General features: G+C 43.0%; 1 protein-coding gene across 1 annotated transcript in view; it reads right to left on the reverse strand.

Annotated features, from left to right (window-relative positions):
- Nucleotides 1-15,273, reverse strand: part of LOC124551055 (open rectifier potassium channel protein 1) — a gene marked incomplete at its 3' end in the record, with an annotated part of 237,323 nt that extends 222,050 nt beyond the window's left edge. Inside the window, exon 1 of the mRNA XM_047125930.1 lies at nt 13,020-15,273. Within this exon, the coding sequence (XP_046981886.1) occupies nt 13,020-13,161 (142 nt within the window). The remainder of the gene's footprint in view (nt 1-13,019) is intronic.
- Between the last annotated feature and the right edge of the window lie 2,154 nt (nt 15,274-17,427).

Raw genomic sequence — 17,427 nt, forward strand, 5'->3', positions numbered from 1 at the left:
GTGGGGCAGTGCACAAATGGTTTAATTCATACTTAACTGGAAGAATGCAGGAAGTTGAAATAAGTGGTTCATGTAATGTTAAAACAACAGCTGAGTCCTCAAACTGGGGGAGGGGGGGGGGGGGGGGTGCGCTATCAAGTACGCGGTCCCACAGGGTTCGGTCTTAAGTCCTTTACTGTTCTTGATATACATTAATGACTTACCATTCCACATTGGTGAAGATGCAAAGCTAGTTCTTTTTGCTGATGATACAAGTATAGTAATAACATCCAAAAACCAAGAACTAAGTGATGTAATTGTAAATGATGTTTTTCACAAAATTATTAAGTGGTTCTCAGCAAACAGGCTCTCTTTAAATTTTGATAAAACACAGTATATACAGTTTCGTACAGTAAATGGCACAAGTCCAGTAATAAATATAGACTTTGAACAGAAGTCTGTAGCTAAGGTAGAATTTTCAAAATTTTTAGGTGTGTCCATTGATGAGAGGTTAAACTGGAAGCAACACATTGATGGTCTGCTGAAACGTCTGAGTTCAGATACGTATGCTATTAGGGTTATTGCAAATTTTGGTGGTAAGAATCTCAGTAAATTAGCTTGCTATGCCTACTTTCATTCACTGCTTTCGTATGGCATCATATTCTGGGGTAATTCATCGTTGAGTAGAAAAGTATTCATTGCTCAAAAACGTGTAATCAGAATAATTGCTGGAGCCCACCCACGGTCATCCTGCAGACATCTATTTAAGGATCTAGGGATCCTCACAGTAACCTCACAGTACATATATTCACTTATGAAATTTGTTGTTAATAATCCAACCCAGTTCAAAAGTAATAGCAGTGTGCATAGCTATAACACCAGGAGAAAGGATGATCTTCACTATGCAGGGTTAAATCTGACTTTGGCGCAGACAGGGGTAAATTATGCTGCCACAAAAGTCTTTGGTCATCTACCAAACAGCATCAAAAGTCTGGCAGGTAGCCAACTAACATTTAAAAATAAATTAAAAGAAATTCTAGATGACAACTCCTTCTACTCATTGGCTGAATTTTTAGATATAAATAAAGGGAAAAAAAACCAACTTAAACATTAGTGTCATGCAATATTTTGTGTAATGTAATATTTTCTACAGACATCTTTTATTAACCTGACACGTTCCACATTTTACGAAGTGTCGTATTCATGATTTATGGAACAAGTATTAATCTAATCTAATCTAATGCCACTTGGGACCCCACCTCCACGCTGGTAGGACAGGACAGGACAGGACAGTATTTCGTAACTTCTAATTGGAAACCCCATTCGCAATATTGTATTCCTCCACATATGGAACAAGGGACTATGAGTCACTGCGGCTGTGGCTGGAGCTACTCTACATGTCAAACACGCTGTATAATTTAGGTGAACTGTTGTGTATAACAGATGCTCGCGGATTCCATTATACGTTGTTAAAGAAGCATTTTCTAACCTTTCAGTATTCGCGATACAGTTTGTAGGTAGCGTTTCGATATGAAGTTTATTGATCGTGGCTCTCCCACCCCCCCCCCCTCCCCCTCCCCCTCCGCCATCCACTTGAACCGGTTGGATATTTTTCTGTAGGGATGTTTAATTAATTTGGTGCATTCCAGCCCTGGCGACAGTGCCGAAGGACTACGGGATCGCATTGTGGGTGGCTGTCCATGGATTCGGAACAAGCCTGGGAGGGCATCGATGAAGAGACGTGTTGAAGTTTGCGTTCACATGATCGGTGACCGTGTGGAACACTTGTACTGTGTGTGTTCCCCACGTGCGTATCTACAGCTTGGGTCCATGGTGTCTCTTCCGTAAGGTGTTCATGTACACAGTAGTAATACGTAAGTCATATCGGGGAAAGCATTGCTTTCCGATCGCATGTTTGGTGGAGTTATTTGCTCATTCCATTTTCCGGCACTCGCTCATTTTGTTTGTACGAGTACCTATGACTGTGAAACATCCTATACTGAGATGTAATACTTTTACAATTCTGTTAATATACAGGTAAACGGTCGCATAACGGAACAGCTTTCGGTGGATCAGGACGACGTTTTTGTGTAAAAAAAAAAAATCTTGCATGCACTAACTACATTTCTCTTGCAGAGAATCTCAACGTTGCAACTGCTTTCCGTACAATTTGTCTGATGTGATTATTCCACTTTAGACTGCTCTGCTTAGTCACTCGTAGACGCTCGACGGTAGAAACTGATTCCAGCAATTTGTCGCCGATACTGCAGTCGCGCAGTAGTTTATTACGTCACCTGTTGATGCTTAATAACTCACAATGCCAATTCCAAAGAAAGCAGGTGCCGACAGGTGTGAAAATTGCCGAACTGTTAGTTTAATAAGTCACAGTTTCAAAATACTAACACGAATCCGTTACGGAAGAATGAAGAAACTGGCAGAGGTCGACCTCGGGGAAAATCAGTTTGGGTTCCGAAGAAATGTAGAAACACGCTAGCCGGCCGAAGTGGCCGTGCGGTTAAAGGCGCTGCAGTCTGGAACCGCAAGACCGCTACGGTCGCAGGTTCGAATCCTGCCTCGGGCATGGATGTTTGTGATGTCCTTAGGTTAGTTAGGTTTAACTAGTTCTAAGTTCTAGGGGACTAATGACCTCAGCAGTTGAGTCCCATAGTGCTCAGAGCCATTTGAACCATTTTGAACCAGAAACACGCTAGGCAATACCGACCGTACGACTTCTCATAGAAGGTAAGGGAAGGAAACCAACGTTTATAGCATTTTTAGATTTACCGAAAGATTTCGACAATGTTGACTAGAATACCCTCTTTCAAATTCTAAAGGTGGCAGGGGTAAAATACAGGGGGTGAAAGGCTATTTACAATTTGTACAGAAACAAGGTGGCCGTTGAGTCGAGGGGCACGAAAGGGAAGCAGTGGTTGCGAAGGGACTGAGACAGGTTTGTAACCTGTCCCCGACGTTATTCAATTGTATACTGAGCAAGCAATAAAGGAAACAAAAGAAAAAATTGGAGTAGGAATTAAAGTCCAGGGAGAAGAACTTAAAAAAAATTGATGTTTGCCGATGATATTGTACTTCTGTCAGAGACGCCAAAGGACTTGGAAGAGCAGTTGAACGGAATGGATAATGTCTTGGATATAAGATGAAGATCAACAAAAGCAAAACGGCGATAGTGGACTGTAGTCAAATTCAATCAGATGATTCTGAGGGAATTAAATTAGGAACTAAGGTACTAGTAGTGAACGAATTTTGCTATTTGGGAAGCAAAATAACTGATGATGGTCGAAGTAGGAAGGACATAAAACGTAGACTGGCAATGGCAAGAAAAGCATTTCTGAGAAGATAAATTTGTTAACATCAAGTATAGATCGAAGTTTCAGGAAGTCCTTTCTGAAAGTATTTGTGTGGAATGCCGCGTGTGCCGGCCGGAGTGGCCAAGCGGTTGTAGGTGCTACAGTCTGGAACCGCGCGACCGCTACAGTCGCAAGTTCGAATCCTGCCTCGGTTATGGATGTGTGTGCTGTCCTTAGGTTAGTTATGTTTAAGTAGTTCTAAGTTCTAGGGGACTGATGACCTCAGTAGTCAAGTCCCATAGTGCTCAGAGCCATTTGAACCATTGCCGCATGGAGTGGCCGCGCAGTTTGAGGCGCCAAGTTACGGACTGCGAGGCCCCTCCCGCCGGAGGTCCGAGTCCTCCCTCGGACGTGTGTGTGTGTGTGTGTGTGTGTGTGTGTGTGTGTGTGTGTGTGTGTTTTCTTAGTTTAAGTACAGTGTGCGTCTAGGGACCGATGTCCTCAGCATTGGTCCCTTTAGGAATTCACACACATTTGAACAGTGTTTTGATAAGGAGATCTGAACAGAATTGGGGATAAGATAATTTTGTAGTTCCACCTGACTAAAAGAAGGAATCGGCTGGTAGGACACGTTCTGAGACATCAAGGGATCACCAGTTTATTACTGGAGGGAAACGTGGGGGGTAAAAGTCGTAGAGGGAGGCCAGGAGATGAACACAGTAAGCAGATTCAGAGGGATGTAGGTTGCAGTAGTTATTCAGAAGCGAAGAGGTTCGCGTGGCATAGGGTAGCATGGACATATTTCTCAGCACAGTCTTCGGATTGAAGACCACTATGACAAGAACAACCTTGCAATAACTAACGTCCAAGATAAGTTGCCATTCGCTGCACCAAAAATCGAGTCTCTTCAGAACTTTACGCCATTCGCCGCAGTCCTCTGGTGTTGCTGCCTTCCTGGAAACAAGTGTATCATCTGCCAGCAGCCTAACGGATCTACCATCAATCTACTAGATCATTTGAAGAGTGAAAACGTCAAACGTTCTAACTGCCACTTTTTCACAAAACGCGTTTTCAGTGCTACTACACTGAGGTCAGAAGAGTGGCGGGACGGCGATGTGCACATATACATGTGGTGGTAGTGCCGCAACACAAGGTATAAAAGGGCAGTGCATTGGCTAATAGTCGAGGATATGCGTGCATTCCTCCGTCAGTCACCCCTCCTGAGCCTAGACGAATCCCGTCCATCAAGACAATCCGATCTCTAAGGTTCCCCCACTCTCATATGTCAGGACTTGCAGGCAGAGCACAAGAAGTGATAACACTGCACCCGCGCGTGCCTAAAGATGGCACGTCAAGTCAGCCAGCCAGCCAGCCGGAGCTGTCGTAAGTACTCGGGTCATTCTCGCGAAGAGATTTCCGACGTGGTTATGGCAACACGACGGAAACTAACCGACTTTGGACCTTTGGACCTGGCACTAGTCGCATGGGACATTCCATTTCGGAAATCGTTAGGGCGTTCAGTATTCCGAAATCCACAGTGTCAAGAATGTTCCGAGAATACCATATTTCAGGCATTACCTGTTGTAGTGGGACGAAATTAAGTGTCACCCATCCACCAAAGTCAGCCCAGTTTGCAGGTGACTATAAGTTTAATTTAGTTTTGTTTATGTGTTTTCTTATTATTTGTAATAGATGTGAATTATTGAAAAGTTTTGTATTTTTTTATGTGTTTCATGTACGGAGAGGGCGGCGCAACGAACGGGGACAGCATCTTCGTTGCCGCGACCAGAGAGGAAATTGCTGGCCGCTATACGCCCCGGGTCGACAGCCAAGGAGCAACAGAAGATCCTGGAACCGAGTTGTTGCGTCGTGCTTCTAAAAATTAAAAATGAATTTTTATACTCTTTTTGTACAACAATGACGTCATATAGAGCTTAATCTTATTGAAATGTCAGTCACTAACTCTCAACGCTCAAGTTCACATTTGTATGTGCAGGAAGCTAATAAAATAGTGTATGCTACTAAGGTTGAAACACGTGTTCTGAGGATTTATTTATGAAGAATTATGTGAACGGATTAATAATATATTTGACAAGTTTCGTGATTCTTACGGCGTTCACCGAAACTTTGAATCTAAAAAGTTTATTTAATGTGTGATTCTGATATCGATTAGATCAAAATAACGTGTGTCAATATAATTTCTGAGGAGAAACAAACGAAATTTAAATTCGAAAAAGTTACAAAAACCAATTGGCCCAAGTGATGTAATTCTTTGCACACGACTCAACTGATGTTTTACAGTTTCGTTCAAGAACCATTCTATGACAATTTAAAAGAATATGAATCATTTTTGAAGTGGGTTGTAACTGACGTAGGTGACGAAGTCTGCACATGGTCATACATATATCAAACGAAAAACTAATACGTCGTTACACCACACCGTCACCACGGACAACGCAGTGGCCGCCGGCCTTCACTTAACGACCGAGAGGAGCGGCGATTGCGTAGGGTTCTCGGTGCTACAGACAAGCAACAGTGCGTGAAATAAGCGCAGAAATCAATGCGTGAATTACGGCGTACGTTTCCGTTAGGACAGTGGGGTGACGTTTGTCGTTAACAGATATGACAGTCGACGATTTCTTTCCGAAAAGCGACAGTACAGAGAGTTTTACCGCAAATTTTTCCAACATCTAATCCTAAGAACGGAGTTGTGTAAGAAACAGAAGTCAATGCAGAGAGTTTTTTTTATAAATTGTTATTATCTCGTAAAAAAAGTATTAGAAACAGATTTTATTGACTGCAGTTCTACTAATTAACACATTACTGCTGTATTTCTATACTTGTATTGTCACAAATAAACCGTAGTGGCTCCGTATTAACGGTCCTTTACACGAAAACTTTCTTATTGGCAGCTGGAATCAGTCTGCTCCTGATATGTCAACTAGAACTTTCTTAATAAATTATTTTCTTATTCGCCTCATTATTTTTTTGCAGTAATTCTGTGGTATTACAATATCTTCTGAGTTTTTTGTGTGGTGTCACCGCCAGACACCACACTTGCTAGGTGGTAGCCTTTAAATCGGCCGCGGTCCGTTAGTATACGTCGGACCCGCGTGTCGCCACTATCAGTGATTGCAGACCGAGCGCCGCCACACGGCAGGTCTAGAGAGACTTCCTAGCACTCGCCCCAGTTGTACAGCCGACTTTGCTAGCGATGGTTCACTGACAAAATACGTTCTCATTTGCCGAGACGATAGTTAGCATAGCCTTCAGCTACGTCAATTGCTACGACCTAGCAAGGCGCCACTATCAGTTGCTATTGATATTGTAAAGAATGTACAGACAAGAGCTATGTTCAACATTAATGGATTAAAGTTAAGTATTCCACCATCTGCGTCCGTTTTTCTAAGTTCTCATTTCCTTGTCCTGTTCCAGACCTTACGCCAGCCTGCGTGAGCTTAAACGCGTGCCTTTCGGCTTCCTCTACCATTAGTGGGTTGGCTCATGCCAATCCACAACATTTTGGATACAAGTAAGTTACGTACAAGAAGAGATATTTTTCTTTTTATACTCCCGAGAAATGGCACTTACATCGCGACTGGGCCTTTTTGTCGTCCGTGATTTCGTCCAAATTTGTGGTACGAGATTGCTAGACCAGAAATGATTCTGACAAAAGTGTGAGCGGCCGATGGCGTTTAGAGGAAATAGCATTTTTTCGCAAGGATCCGGAGAGGGAGGAGCCATTCATGTTACCGCAGTTTCCACACAGCGGTTGGCGCAACGGCAATCCGACGATCGTAGGTTCAAGCGCCTGTGCGGGCACATTTTTATTTTCGGTTTTTACGTTACTTACATTGAATCTAAACCGAAATAATACTCATTATATTCTGTTTATTAATATTTTCATGAAAGGCTTGAAAAGGAAAGGGAAAGGAAAAGGAAAATTTCGGAGTGCAAATAAATTTGCACGAAGGGATTGTACTTACAGCGCCCACGACGATTGGCTCTGAGCACTATGGGACTTAACATCTATGGTCATGAGTCCCCTAGAACTTAAAACTACGTAAGCCTAACTAACCTAAGGACATCACACAACACCCAGTCATCACGAGGCAGAGAAAATCCCTGACCCCGCCGGGAATCAAACCCGGGGACCCGGGCGTGGGAAGCGAGAACGTTACCGCTACACCACGAGCTGCGGACCCGACGACGATTCTGCGAATAACTTTCCAAGAAGGGATTATAATTCAGGTGGACAGGACTTCGTCACGCATGGTTTGGTGTCAAACTATGCGATGACAGAACTTCTTATGAAAGTAAACCTCGTTTCTTCTTGTATAGGAAATTTGAAACAGTCATGTCACTTTAAAAATGCGGTGTTTGTAACGCGTGCAACATGCCGATAAAATTACTGCGTTTCTTGTTTTTATAGTGAATATCACTCCAGCGTGTGTAAATCAATTTTAAAGTAATAGAAGTATCTAATTTTTCACACGAAGATCTCGTTTACACCATTTTACTAAAATATTATACAAATCGTCTCTGAAACATGTAAAAAAATAATAAGAAAACACAAATGCTGCTTCTTATTCTAGCAGGTATTGTGGATACCATTCAGAGAATGATAGCCAGTATTGTACGTTATACTTCCGCTACCAAGATTTCGCAGGGATGTTTTGCACAACCCCTTCTGTTTAAAACCTCTGTGAAGCCTCATCAGTTGACTCATTCTGTTTCTAAATTAAATATTAATTTTTTCTTAAAAATCTTCGTTAATCTGAGGTTTTTCTATATTGATAAATACGTTTTCGGTTCTTAAATTTCTTTATAATACATAACATTACTAAAGTCCTTTGACACAGGAACGAAAATTAGAAAAGAATTAAAATGGTGACTACCACATTGCTGGACACATTCGTATTATTTCGGTGTATTTGCAACGTAAGTAACGTGAAAACTGAAAATTAAAGAAACGTTTCCATTGGAAACTAAGCTAACATACATGTCTCGTGCCTTGCCAGACATGTGCGAATTTTTTTTTTCCCTAGACGTTTGGCCGTCTGGACCTCCCACTTCTGCCACTTTCGTTTCTGGACGATCCCGTAAGTTTCGGCGAAATTGATGGTGACGGGCACGCGCCCTTGTTCGAACATTTGACAGTACCACTCTTCATTTAGGTGCATATACCGTAAACAGTTAAGGTCTTAACACACTTCCTTGTAGTACTACTGAAATTACTTTTACATCGATCGATTTCGTTCCGTTAACAGCAACGTATTGAGCTATATGTGCAACGAAGTTTTAAATCCAGTCGAAAATGTGTTCCGATACTCGGCAGCCTGGCATTCTGTTCACTAAACGACAGTGCGAACCTGACCTGCAGTGAAGAATACTTCATGTAAAATGAGAACGGAGCAGAACAGTGAGCAGCAGGCAAAGTACACGCAGCGAGCTGAAACAATAGGTTTTCGGATTTTTTTTTAAACATCAGTTTAACCGGAGTGTTAGAACCGCTCAAAAAAATAAGTGACTCCGGAGATAACCAATTTTCGTTTTTTCTATTCCTATAATTTCCTGAAATAAAAGTAGAAATCGACCACAGACTGAAAAATATTGACTTCCTCAGTGACGAGATTCATAGAATCAAAATATTAAATTCAATAGATAAATAAAGGAAAACTTAGTCCGTCCACTGTTCGCTACTTTCCTCGAAAAGTAATAAGTGGTCGAAGACTACACGGAAAATCACCAGTATTCGCCTATTGATTCCAGTTTTTTGAAACTCTGCTCAAAAATTATGTGATCAGGTATCATGCCACTATTTTCCAACTACGAATAGTCAGTGATAACAGGTGAAAACTGAGGCTAAATAAATCTATTTTGTGTTAATTTGTCAATTTCAAGGGCTACAAGCAGATGAAATCATTTTACGTAGAAACAGGCAGCATATCAACTACTTTCAATTTTTAATGTGAACCATGCAAGAATTGGTAAGTTTCAAGTTTTGTCCACAAGCTTTGTCGCGACGTATGTTGTGGCTCCTTCCATTGAGCACTGTGTGTCACTGATATTGTACTTTGCAAAATACGTCCTCACAACGGTTATTACCATTTGCAATACAATTGATATCCGACAACAAGAGCGAGATACTATAATACACACCATATGGGGCAAGTATTTATACACTGCGTGTGTAAGTATACCATCTAGTAAGCCATGCAACGTGCTAACAGGTACATCGTTGTCTCAGCAATGTTGTAGCAATTATTATGCCACGTCTTTGTTGCTCGTTTCTGCCGCCATTATTATTAAAATAGCACTGTTCGCTGTTCCCATTTTCTTCAATAACACAGCATTTCGAATCAATGAAAATTTTACGAATAAAAATTACTCGTTTTTAAAAAAAAAACAAGGTCTACTAGAAACCAATAATTTTAGCACTACTGCTGTTGATAATTAATATGACGATTTTTTTCTCGTGGTTAGTAAAAAATAAAAATCACCTCTTATAACCGAGACCAAATAAATGCCGAAAGATACCGGGTAGTCCGCAGCTCGTGGTCGTGGGGTAGCGTTCTCGCTTCCCACGCTCGGGTCCCCGGGTTCGATTCCCGGCGGGGTCAGGGATTTTCTGTGCCTCGTGATAACTGGGTGTTGTGTGCTGTCCTTAGGTTAGTTAGGTTTAAGTAGTTCTAAATTCTAGGGGACTGATGACCATAGATGTTAAGTACCATAGTGCTCAGAGCCATTTGAACCATTTTTTTTTTTTTTTTTGATACCGGGTATTCCGAACCAAAATACTGGCATCTCCTGTAACTAGTCGGCTTTTCCATCCGTACAGCAGAGTACAAGCAGCATATCACAGGTACTTCTAATTTTTATTGTAAACTATTAAAGAAAGTTTCAAGTTTTGTACTTAAATGAAGTCGCCAGGTTTGTTGTGGCTCCTGCCGTTTTTAATCTTGTAAAAGAAATGAAGCAGTGTGCATCACTGATATCGCTGTCGTAAAATACGTCCTTACAACGGATGTTACCGTTTGTAATACAACTGATACACGACAACATCGAGAAATTATCGCACATACCAGATGGGACAAGGCTTGTACACTGCAAGTATACGTGTACCATCTAATAGGCCATGCCACACGCTAACAGGTGCATTATGTTTCAGCAATGTTGTACTAGTCCTTACATCACGTGCTTGTTGCTCGCTTCTGTCGCCATTATTATGACAGTAGCACTGTTCATTTTTTCCCCATGTTCTATAAACACACAATATCTCAAATCAATCGAAATTTTACGAATAAAAATTTCTCTTTTTTAAAAAAAAGGTCCACTAAAGTGCGTGTCATTTATGTCGGCGGCCGAGTTTATGTTCGTTCTGCGCATCTGACGTCACAAAACACAGTCAGTCAATGAACAGAGAACGACGTTGCCAGATCTCGACCGCAGTGCAGAGCATGGACGAGTGTCTTCTGTTTTAGAAACGTTCAGTCATAAATAAAGTAACAGAACAAAAGCAATGTCCTGATAGCAGACTTTCTTTTATAGAAAGTTTGGAAAAAGCATTCTGTATACCAATTGCTCCATACTCTATTAAGTAATTAAACCAAACAAGCAATAAGACTCCGAATTCAGGCGATAGCAAGGAAAGGTGTTTGTATCAATCTCACGAACCGCTTTTTCGCAATAAAGAACAGCAGTAATTGTTTATTTCCTATTGTACTTCGACAGAGCGTGAGTAATTGATAGTCATACCAAAAGTGTTTGTCAGTATTTTTCGTGGCTTCTTAGAGGCCTCATGGCGTTGTCTGGTAACACGAGTTGCGATAGCGTAGCGGTTAAGGTGTTACCCTTCTGCGTGAAAGGTTACGAGTTCGAACCCTGTGAGGGGCTTAATATTTTCATTATGTAAAAACAATATCGAAGTGCCTTTCTTCACGAATTATATTCGTTTGAATGCAATTTTTTGAAATTTCTAGTGCTTTGTCTCTTCATTAACCCTTTCGCTGAGGCAGACACGTGCTCTCCGCATTCCGCGCTGTGCGCGATTTTGTCATCACTGCACTGCTCGCCTGTGCTGACACGTGGTGTTCCCACTGCTTTGACACACTTATCATTCGATTTCACAGAAACTATGTGGCCCAAAAATTTGATTTTTACAAGTCTTCTTTACCGGTACCTTCCCCCCATAAATGACTTAATTTTGTTTCGATGTTCAACGCAGTTATTACGCAGCATTAAATGTAGTAAACCGTTGCACGAAATTTTGAAGAGTTTGCAGAGTCCATAGCGTATACTTTCCATATGGTCGATTTTAGTTGCCACAATGTTGAGAATGAAATGTGGACAAGATACCTAAATTTCATATAAAATTTACTGTATAACAATATCTCATTTAATTTAAGTACCACATAGGTATCGTATGTAATATTGAGAAATATTCCGTCTTTCGCGACTGTAATAAAAGTTTTATTTACACCGGACGCGTTTGGCTTTATTTTAAAGCACTTCAATCAATAAAAGGTATGGCACATACACAATGGTACTCATGTTCTCTTTCTTGTTTTTGTTCCACAGTCGCAGTTTTACCAATGGTACTGAAATATATCCCTCTTCTGCAACTGAAATAAGCGACTATTTAGATCAGACGCGTTTCTCTCGTTTGAAGCATCTTCAGTGGACAGTATTTTGTCTCCTCCATTGCCAAGTCACCTTTCGTAGTTTTGTGCTGCAGTAACACAATATTCAACATTTGTGTTGGCTGATCAGTGTTTTAGCAAATAAATGATGTTTGTGTGTGCCACACACAAAAATTATATTTGACATAGCTCAGAGCACTTCACTGATAGACGGGATATTCGAGTCCTAATGTTTCTGTAAGTCCACAGTTTTGTTTAATGTGTTTTGTCTACTTCCTTTTGATTGATTGAAGTGCTTTAAAATAAAGCCAAACGTGCTCAGTGTAAATAAAACTTTTGTTACAGTCTCGAAAGACGGAATATTTCTCAATATTACATACGACACCTATGTGGTACTTAAATGAGATATTGCTATACAGTAAATTTTTTATGAAATTTAGGTATCTTGTCCACATTTTATTCTCAACATTGTGGCAACTAAAATCGATCATACGGAAAGCATACTCTATGGACTTTTACCTCTGCAAACTCTTCAAAATTTCGTGCAATGGTTTACTATATTCAATGCTGCATAATAACTGCGTTGAAGATCGAAACAAAATTAAGTTATTTATGGGGGGAAGGTATCAGTCAAGAAGATGTGTAAAAATCTAATTTTTGGGCCAAATAGTTTTTGTGGAATCGAATGATAAGAGTGTCAAAGCAGTCGGAACACGATGTGTCTGCACAGGCGAGCAGTGCAGTGACAAAATCTCGCACAGCGCGGAATACAGGGAGCACGTCTTTGTAGCAGCGAAAGGGTTAATGCGGCCGTGGTGGCTTTACTTCATGAACTGCGCGCTCCCCCCTAAACGTAAGCTTGCGAACTATGCTGTACTACGGCGCTGCTTCTATTGGCACGTGCGTCGTGTGCAACTGGCAACGCAGCAATCTCCCGCGTCTGGGCGGGCATGCGCGAGCCGCCAAGATAAAAGAATCGAACTATAGAAAAGAATAGTTTTACCACTACTGCTACTGGTCAGTTGTTCCATTCGTACAGCAGTGGGAAGTAGATTAGAGTAGGGAAGGAAGGCGAGAACAAGCGGAGACTCACCGATGATGTGGTCACGCTGCAGGATGTCGGCGGCCCTGGTCACCTTCTCGGCCTGCCGTTCGATGTAGTAGAAGACTCCGGCGCCGAACAGCAGGTACGTGACGAAGAGCAGCAGCAGCGCCAGCCATTGCTTCTCGGACATCTCGCCTCCGGTCACTGCTGACGACGTCTCCACTCGGTGCCGAAACCAAAGTAACACTCGAGTCGGCTGCGGCGGTTGTCCGGATCACCGAACCTCGTCACGCATCTCAGCACAACACAACACTACACTTCCCACCGCGACGTCCAGTACTCCTCACTGAATGCTGCTGGAGTCTCCAGTCACTTGCTGCTTAGCTACTGCAAGCTACAGCACTGCCTGTCGTCCGATGCCGGCGCCATTAAATGTCGAGCCCTTGGAAAGCTCGTTACTGTACAGATTAGGAACTGATCAGATGATAAAAAAAACACCTCCGATACCGCCGAGAGATGTGCGCAAAAACAACCCAGTCTGCCCGCGACGCTTTTCGACCAAATAACAACTGTGCACCGCAGAAAATATCGCAGCTCTAGACTGGCCGAAGAGTGTCCCGTAGGCGGGAAACAGTTTCTGTTAAACAAACAGTATTGAATGTGGAATGTAGCGGTAGCAGTTGCTACGAGGGAATTCTGAGGGAAAGATCATCGAAAGTTGAGTGCACCCTCTGATTAGCCAGCACTCTGCCTGACGCCACGTTATCAAAGTTGTCTCTAGACCGATAAAAATCTCCAGCCGTTCAGATCTCGAGAACCTATCTAATTGTGTACTGTATGTTAACTCGCTGCAGTACAAATAAATTCGTGGCTGAGCAGTATCGGTATGTTCTGCCACCAAACAAAAAAAAGTTTTGTAGATAATATAGAACGATTCGAACAGTACGTAATCTCTCACAAGGAAATGAAAGTCTTCGAGTGCTGAAGGTGGACAAGTACCTCATGTGGTAACCAATACAAATTCTTACAGTGTGTCAGACTAGAAGCAGCAGTCACACTCGAATGAGCTGTAGGCTGTGCGCTTCCTGAGCTGAGAGACCGGATACGTGATGGGCTGTTTGAGTGTTCACATAGCAGAGCACTTCAGTCAGTTTCTTCTGTAGTCACTTTGGTGCTTACTGTTCAGTAACCGTGCTGGCTAACCATAAACAGGACGCTGAGTAGTACACTGACACACGTCTGTCAACACTATAGACGACTCCAAGCGAGTAAACGCAACTACCACGAAATAATCACTCAATAATGTGTACTTTCGTCCTCCTGATTCTATATATGTCAACTGACCAGCTCTTTTCCGTCTGTCTTACAGTACAGCGTACATGAAAATCTATCTGTGCAGCTGTTTGTCACAGAATTTTGATAAGTTTCTCCTTAACCACTAAGATCTTCACTCTGTCTCAACTATTACACACAATGAGTAGCTTAATAACACACGCTTGGCAATGTCGTGAAGTCTACGTTACGAACCTGGTAGGCGAGATCTATCCTGTGCGTTATTACCAGTTACATTTACGCCGTGTTCACTCTTGATGCAGTAAACTGAGATATTCGAATATCCTTGGACATCTGAAGATAGTGTCAAAATACTGGACTCGTTTTTCTATTATTGATAACGACTGTCACACACTTTAAGGTGGCAGTTCTTGAAACGCAACAGATGTCTCAGGCATCCCAAGTACGAAAGTATGATGAGATATGCCACTGGAGGTTAACCTGATGCAGTGGTTGTGTGTTCAGAACTAATTACAACACACGTGTTAATGTGGTCAGTGCAACAATCTGCTCTGGAGATACAGAGGTCGTCTTGAAGCTAGGGACTTACACAGCGATACAAATAGGCATCAAACCCTAGTCACGTTAACTTTGAAATTGGAACACCATCAGCTAAGATCAAATGGGGTGCCACAAGTCAACAGTCAAATGGGGGCACAAAATGTCAACAGTCAAATGGGGCTACAAAATGTCAACAGTCAAATGCGGCTACAAAATGTCAACAGTCAAACGGGGGCACAAAATGTCAACAGTCAAATGGGAAGCCACTTGTCAACAGGCACGTGGGGACGCCACCTGTCACTCCGGCGACAGCTGACGCGTCTACTACCCTCAAGAGAGCGTCCCAGTCCTGCAACAGCCGGACACGGAGTAGCGAAGCTGCGTGCGGCAGCTGGACCTGTGCGCCTGGCTCCAAGTGGCTGAGGCGACCATGGCACTGACGGGCGCCGCCGTCGCCGCCTCCGTCGTCGTTGTCGTCCCTGCTGCTGCCAGCGTCTCCCACTTGGCGGCGCCACTGGGGTGGGGCTTCTGCAGGCTGTGGAGCGGCGCCGCGGCACCTGCCACACACAAAACGGGACCTTGAGGTCGGGAGCACGCGAGCACCTGCATCCATTCTGCCGGCGCCTCTTGTGTCGTACCGAGTTCTAGTATCCACTTCACACCCGCCAGCTGCGCGATCACAAGAGTAAACAATAGCTGAAGCGGGAAAACGGGAAGCTGGCGACGCAGAAACTGCGCAGCTGTGAGCTGCTTGTGTCTGTCTTTTGAATCTTCCTGATCACATGCGAGTAAATAAGATCGACGCTGGAGCAAGGGCACACAGGGTAAGAAGAAAGGAATAGCGCACTTGACTGTCAAGTGCAAGTCACTTGTATCTATCTGGCAAGTTACGCCTCTGTAGTATGTTGTATAGCAGACCTTTTACACACACAAAACTGCTTGAATTATCCTAACTAGCGGTTAACACAAATAATGATAGGCATTCAATGAGAATCGCTACACCCTTTGCAAAAGCAACTACACCAATTCCAGAAGATGTACTGAACGAGGCCCATAGGCTCCTCAGTGGTTTTCAAGACAAACGATAACTGCCTTCATAATATACAAATATCGGCGATTGTGGAGTCCAAAGTCGCTTTGATGTTTCGTTCCTGTGCTCTTGAAACAGGCCACGTGAACTGGTTCCTCGTCGCTCTTAACAGAACCGCTTCTTCTGGACACTACTTTTCTTTCCGTAATGTATGGCCCCAGGACTCACTGCAAACCACATTACAAACGAATAAACCAACAGAGAATGTCCAAAGCGATTCACAGTCTCAATACGAGCAGATCTGTGAAGACTGCACTTTGCGCCTCTGATTTCCATATAGATGGTGGTCCATTGATATTGACCGGGCCAAATATCTCATGAAATAAGCATCAAATGAAGAAACTACAAAGAACGAAACTCGTCTAGCTTGAAGGGGGAAAGCAGATGGCGCTATGGTTGGCCCGCTAGATGGCGCTGCCATATGTGTACGTAAAGAAATATGAATGTTTTAGTTGGACCGCTTTCTTCGCTTTGTGATAGTTGGCGCTGTAATAGTCAGAAACGTATAAGTACGTGGTATCACGTAACATTCCGCCAGTGCGGGCGGTATTTGCTTCGTGATACATTAACTGTGTTGAAATGGACCGTTTACCAATTGCAGAAAAGGTCGATATCGTGTTGATGTATGGGTATTGTGATCAAAATGGCCAACGGGCGTGTGCTATGTATGCTGCTCGGCATCCTGGACGATATCATCCAAGCGTCCGGACCTTTCGCCGGATAGTTACGTTATTTAAGGAAACAGGAAATGTTCAGCCAGATGTGAAACGTCAACCACGACCTGCAACAAGTGATGATGCCCAAGTGGGTGTTTTAGCTGCTGTCGCGGCTAATCCGTACATCAGTAGCAGACAAATTGCGCGAGAACCGGGAATCTCAGAAACGTCGGTGTTGAGAATGCTACATCAACATTGATTGCACCCGTACCATATCTCTATGCACCAGGAATTGCATGGCGACGACTCTGAACGTCGTGTACAGTTCTGGCACTGGGCACAAGAGAAATTACGAGACGACGACAGATATTTTGCACGCGTTCTATTTAGCGACGAAGCATCATTCACCAATAGCGGTATCGTAAATCGGCATAATATGCACTATTGGGCAACGGAAAATCCACGATGGCTGCGACAAGTTGAACATCGGCGACCTTGGCGGGTTAATGTATAGTGCGGCATTATGGGAGGAAGGATAATTTGCCCCCATTTTATCGATGGCAATCTAAATGGTGCGATGTATGCTGATTTCCTACGTAATGTTCTACCGATGTTACTACAAGATGTTTCACTGCATGACAGAATGGCGATGTACTTCCAACATGATGGATGTCCGGTACATAGCTCGCGTGCGGTTTAAGCGGTACTGAGTAGCATGTTTCATGACAGGTAGATTGGTCGTCGAACCACTATACCATGGCCCGCACGTTCACCGGATCTGACGTCCCCGGATTTCTTTCTGTGGGGAAAGGATATTTGCTATGGTGATCCACCAACAACGCCTGACAACATGCGTCAGCGCATTGTCAATACATGT

Source organism: Schistocerca americana, chromosome 9 (assembly GCF_021461395.2).
Source record: "Schistocerca americana isolate TAMUIC-IGC-003095 chromosome 9, iqSchAmer2.1, whole genome shotgun sequence".
NCBI classification, from domain to species: Eukaryota; Metazoa; Arthropoda; class Insecta; order Orthoptera; family Acrididae; genus Schistocerca; species Schistocerca americana.